The 5,914-nt window shown below is 42.5% G+C and overlaps 1 protein-coding gene across 1 annotated transcript; it reads right to left on the reverse strand.

Annotated features, from left to right (window-relative positions):
* Positions 1-547: 547 nt before the first annotated feature.
* Positions 548-5,436, reverse strand: LOC132871842 (E3 ubiquitin/ISG15 ligase TRIM25-like). The gene is made up of 6 exons (XM_060906388.1): positions 4,771-5,436; positions 3,042-3,137; positions 2,688-2,933; positions 2,396-2,546; positions 2,138-2,167; positions 548-1,510 (listed from the first exon to the last, which is right to left on the reverse strand). Exons 1-6 carry the CDS (start codon positions 5,359-5,361, stop codon positions 969-971), a joined length of 1,656 nt encoding a protein of 551 aa, XP_060762371.1. The 5' UTR covers positions 5,362-5,436; the 3' UTR covers positions 548-968.
* Between the last annotated feature and the right edge of the window lie 478 nt (positions 5,437-5,914).

Consider the following 5,914-nt stretch of genomic DNA (forward strand, 5'->3'; position numbering starts at 1 on the left):
GAACCCAGACCTTCTTGCTGTGAGGCGACAGCGCTAACCACTACACCACCGTGCCGCCCCTGGAGGAGAAATGTCCAGGTTAAATATTAGTGTTCATCCACGTTTCTTTTATTTTTATTTGTGAACACACAGGTCGAAAATAATTTCACGTCAATGAGCTGTTACTATAGAAACAAGAACATAATCGTGCAAGCCCATTAATATAAACCTGCACTACTGTCAGAGCTGCTGTTATAGAAAAATAATCAACAACTTCTGACCAATCAGAATAGTCAACTGGAACAGAATTTTTTTTTTTGTTTGTTTTATTTGATTGAAAATTAAAAGGATTTTTAAAAAATGTTTTTCCAACAATCATGTTGAGAATCTAAATCAGGAGTCAGACCACAGACAGATCCAGTTCACAGAGACAGATTTATCATCATTATTCACACACACAATACATGACAACATTAAAAGAGATGTTTTTTGGAGGAAAAAGTCAGTTGTAGGTTTACAGTGATTTTCACAAACACATATTTAAGACACTGTAGTTATTTCCCACAGATTAAATAATCTAAAAATATCCATCCAAAGTGGAGAAAAAACCCGTTGCGTATCAATACAGCGGCCTGGTGACATCCTGACCTCAGTATTAAAAGCTTCTGTCTGAAAATGAGTTCAGCACAGAAACTCCATCACTGGGGGAAACTTTATTCTCCTGTGCTCTTATCTTTTATTCTGCAAAGCTTTGACTGTAATATTTGGATAAAAATCCCAAACTCACAGATAAACCTGGATTTATAAGGTTCTATCTGCAGGCCAATCATCATCCAGGCTGAATATGGGATGAACACGACATCGGCATATTTTATAATCTAAATATTAAAATGAGTGTTTTTGTGCAGCTGGATTGTGTTCTAGTGAAACAGACGACTGAGCAACAACGTGGCAACGTGCAGGAATTTTACAGAAAACACTACACACTTTTATTCTGGATCACACAATCTCACTGTAGAACCAGGAGACCAGAACCAGAACCCAAACCCAGCGTATAGAGTCTGAGTGAATGTGGTGTGGACTCTGTGGAGGAGCTTCATCGTGTCAGAGACGCTGTAGAAGGACAGAGTTCCTGCACTGTGATCCACATACACTCCTATTCTGGAGGGTGATGGAACTCTGAGATCAGTCTCAATGTTGTTGTGCCGGAAAGAGAGAGAAGAAGAAGAAGAACACCGCAGACTCCAGGACTGATTGTTGCATCCAAACCGACACTCATTACCCCGTCCTTTCCTGCTGATGTCTTTATATGAGACTGATATGGACACAGCATCACTGCTCCACTCCACCTCCCAGTAACAGCGTCCACACACACTCTCCTTACACAACACCTGAAGCCACCAGGAATCAAATCTCTCTGGATGATCAGAGTAACGCTGCGCTCTCTCACTCCATCTCACCGCTCTGTTCTTCTCAGACAGAATGAGGCGACGATGTGCCGTGTTGGGATCCAGAGTCAGATAACAGAAATCTAAAATAAAAGAGAAAAACAAACTGAACAATGTGAACATGAATATCCGCGCTGGGGGCGTGGTCACGAAAACAGCAGTTCGGTTGCAGCGAAAACTTTTCTCTGTAGAACCCTGTCACTCCCCCCTCCCCCCACTCTGGGCTCAAGAACACAGCAAAAGGGCAATAATATAACAACAGCCAATCAGAATCCAGATACGACAACCAATCAGAATTCAGATACAACAACCAATCAGAATTCAGATACATTCAGTTGCCAAGTAAAATTGTAACCTGTCAAAGTTCTCGAGCCCTCGTGCTGTTTTACCGTTAGATCAATCACATATCAGCTTAAACTAGCATTCTAAACCTAGTTAAAGATCCCACAGAAGAGAGCGACTCCCCCTGCCAGCCTCATGGAACTGAACAAGTTGACTTAATTAAAAAGTTGACTGTTCTATGAAAGGGTGTATTTTCATGATCATTATTATTTTACTAGTGGCATAAAATTGTCTTGAAAAGACGTCAACAATAATATCGTTTATCACAATAATTTCTGAGACAATATATCGTCCAACAAAATTTGTTATCGTGACAGGCCCAGAAGTGTGTGTGTGTGTGTGTGTGTGTGTGTGTGTGTTCGATGTACATTTCAGAAACTCTTCTCTGCTCTGTGGTTCTGGTCCTGAAATGATCTGAACTGCTGCAGCTGTGGAGAGAAAAATGGAAACATGAGTTTGTGTAAAAGATGGAAAGAGTTTAAAGTGATCCAGTCAGTTTATTCATTTTAAATCAGTGTTTTAGTTCAAAGTGTCGGGTGAATAAAGTGCCTGCAGAAAAGAAAGCAGGAGCATCGCTAAGAAATAACACATCACTGTGTTTCTCCAGCAGGAACAGCTCCTCTTACCATGTGGAGGGATTTTGTTGAATTCCTCCTCACAGAATTCCTCGAGTCTCTTTTTCAGATCTGAGAGAGAATTCCTCACTCCATCATATGAGAGATGTTGATGGACAGTGACGCTGGATGTGTGAAAATCTGGTCTGTGAAATGGAGGAGACTGACGTCCAGAAGCTAAAACCTACAGAAAGCAAATGAAATGTAAAACCCACTTGTGATGTCAGACAGGGACATTTATTGTTCCCTTAATGAGAGGTGTTTTAGAGAGTGTGTGAGGAACAGCTGGCTCTGTAGATCAGACAGTGAGTGTTACCTGGAGGAAATGGATGTGATCGTGTGTGTGTGAAAGCTGCTCCAGCTCAGTGACTCTCCTCTGAAGATCAGCAATCTCCTGCTCCAGTTGCTCCAGGAGTCGTTCAGCTCGACTCAGTTCAGCCTTCTCCTGATCTCTGATCAGCTCCGTCACCTCCCAGCGCTTTTTCTCCATGGAGCTGATCAGCTCAGTAAAGATCCTCTCACTGTCCTCCACTGCTGTCTGTGCACTGAGCTGTTAGGACACACACACACACACACACACACACCTGGGACTGTAAATGACTCGTTGTCCACGTTGTGTGTGTTTCTAGGAGCAGCTCTGTCTCTGCTCACTGCTCACCTTTATAGTGTTCACAGCCTGTTTCAGCTCCTGCACCTTCTTCTGCTTCTCCTGGATTCTCTGCTGGGATTTCATCTGCTCCTCCTTTAACTCACTCTGAGGACAAATAAAATACATTCAGCTTTTTATACAGTACGAGCGAACTGGTTCCATATTAATGTCAGTTCAAAGTACATTCATGTTTCGCTCTGAAGGTTATGTACTCTGTGTGTGTGGGTGTGTGTGTGAGAGAGAGAGAGAGAGAGAGAGAGAGAGAGAGAGAGAGATGTTCACTAACTGATCTGGGCTGGGTTTCCCGAAAGCCTCTTAAGGCCAAGAGAGTTTTAAATGACCTCTTAAGATCCATCATCAAGCTAACGTGGTTTTCCTGAACAACATCGTAGCACAAGTCGTCCTTTAGTTTGCTCGGAATTTACGAGAGACCCGGAGCACTCGTTCAAAACAAAGAGCGACTCGCTCGCTGCCGAATCCACAGAATGCGCATGCGGCTCTGAGGGACTCTCACAGTCAGCGGGGGAAACTGGGGTTGAATCTGCTGGTGGTGTTCAATTAGTTTTCTTCTACATTGCAAATACATCGAGTTAATTATCAGAGGTGGACAGTAACGAAGTACATTTACTTGAGTTCTGTACTGAAGTACACTTTTTGAGTATCTGTACTTTACTTGAGTATTTTTTTTTTAAACTTATGACTTTAACTTCACTACATTTGAAAGACAAATATCGTCCTTTTTACTCCACTACATTTCTATCAAGGTCCTCGTTACTCGTTACTATGAAGCAGCTTTGAAAGTGGATGTTTTTTTATTTTCTAAAACGTGATTGGTTTTTCCGCAGGTGACACTGAGACAGTCTATCAGTAATCACTAGGGTCACGTCACGTCCATCGACTGGATAAAATCAAGATCAATGATTTCTCCGCAGCATTATTTAACACGATCAGTTGATGGCAGAATGGAAGGAGGCGGTTCTTCTGGGGAATGCACACACCCACGGTTCTATAGCTAGAACCCATGATTCAGTTTTCTGAAAGGAATAAAGAGTCATTTTGCTTTAAATGTTTGCTTTGTTTGCCTAAAACGGAGCACATCACAGCCGACAAAAACTCGCCATCCCACCTGTGGAAGCATATTGAGGGATATAAGCGTTTTATTAGCTTGCAGTGAAGTTGTCTGTGCTTTAAGAGTTAGTGATAATGTTGAAATAACTATGCAGTCTGATTAGTCAAATGATTTTCTGTGGATCTGCCCGCCAAGTTGCCATAGTCTTGTCCATGGCTAATGTGTACACATAGCCAGTTAACTTGGACACTGTTAGTTATGTCCAATACGATGCCTTTAGCAGCTACTAATGCCTATATCGGGGACGCGAACTACAAAGACGCTCTTCGTCCTGTTGCTCTTTAGACTCCTTCTTATGAGTGAATTCCGGAAAACCACACACAGAGACAACGTTCATTCTTTAAGAGAGTCTCTCAACTCTCTCTTTAGGTCTGAAGGGCAACGTTATCAGGAAACCCACCCCGAACCAGATTACGACCATCACTGAAGATAAATTTAACACTCTGTTCACCAGAACACAGACAATTTTAATCAGCTTTTACAGAATCCTTCTGATTGAGACACACATTGAAATTAAAGTTCAAATCATATCACTGACTAAAGTACCTGCTTCTCGATGGGAAACTATAATTAAGATGATTTAATTCTGGAAAGATTTCTAGTTCTCACCTGTTTTTCAGCTCTTTCTGTTGCAACTGAAACAGCGTCATGGTCTTTATGTTTCTCCAACATGCACAAATAACAGATGCAGGTTTGATCAGTACGACAGTAGATCTTCAGCACTTCACCATGTTCAGAGCAGATCTTCTCTTGGAGTTTTGCTGAGGCTTCAATTAATGTGTGTTTTTTCAAAGCAGGAACTTCAAGATGAGGTTTCAGATGAATTTCACAAAATGAAGTCAAACAAATCAGACAGGACTTGACGGCTTTGTGTTTTCTCCCGGTGCAGAAATCACACTCCACATCTCCAGGTCCAGCGTAACAGTGAGCAGGAGAAGCAGCTTGGACTTCAGTCTTCTTCAGTTTCTCCAACACTTCATCCAGCATGTTGTTTCTGCGTAGAACAGGCCTTGTCGTGAAAGTGTCTCTGCACTGAGGACAGCTGTAGACGCCCTTCTGATCCTCTTGATCCCAGCAGCCATTAATACACACCTTACAGAAACTGTGACCACAGGGGATAGCCACCGGATCCTTCAGGAGATCCAGACACACTGGACACATGAACTGGTCCTGAGCTACTGAAATACTGGCCTCGGCCATTTTCCTGAAATCGCAACGAGAGAGAGAGAGAGAGATCAGTTTTGTTTTCTCTGAAATGACAAGTTACTTCCTGGTTCTGTGTGTGAAAGAGAGAGAGAGAGAGGAGGAGCACAAACACAGAAAGGTCATGAACACTCCTCTATTAACCATTTCATCTCCCTTCAGTGCAGAAATATAACCCATGTACAGTAGCTGCACTGATTAGGATTAATTTCATGAAATACTCACAGAATGGATCTTAATTTTCTGGACTTTTCCACCTACTGACACCTCAAGCACAACTTTCAGCCTTGTTGATAAATTACAATTGTTTCACTTGAACAGCTTTTTCCTCGTGACATCTTTAAACTGATCTTCATCCCTAAAGAATGTTGCAGCCATTTTAAAAGTGAGGAGGACGCAGCTGTCAGGAAGTCCTTCCCACGCCTTACAGAACCTGGTATTCCTCGGCAGTCTCCCACTCAAGTACTAACCAGGCCCAACCTGTATGTGGCGCATCAGGCGGCGCCGATCTCTGTTTCCATAGCCCTCGGCCTCTCGCCTATTACATAGC

This window comes from Neoarius graeffei, chromosome 2 (assembly GCF_027579695.1).
Source record: "Neoarius graeffei isolate fNeoGra1 chromosome 2, fNeoGra1.pri, whole genome shotgun sequence".
Classification (NCBI taxonomy): domain Eukaryota; kingdom Metazoa; phylum Chordata; class Actinopteri; order Siluriformes; family Ariidae; genus Neoarius; species Neoarius graeffei.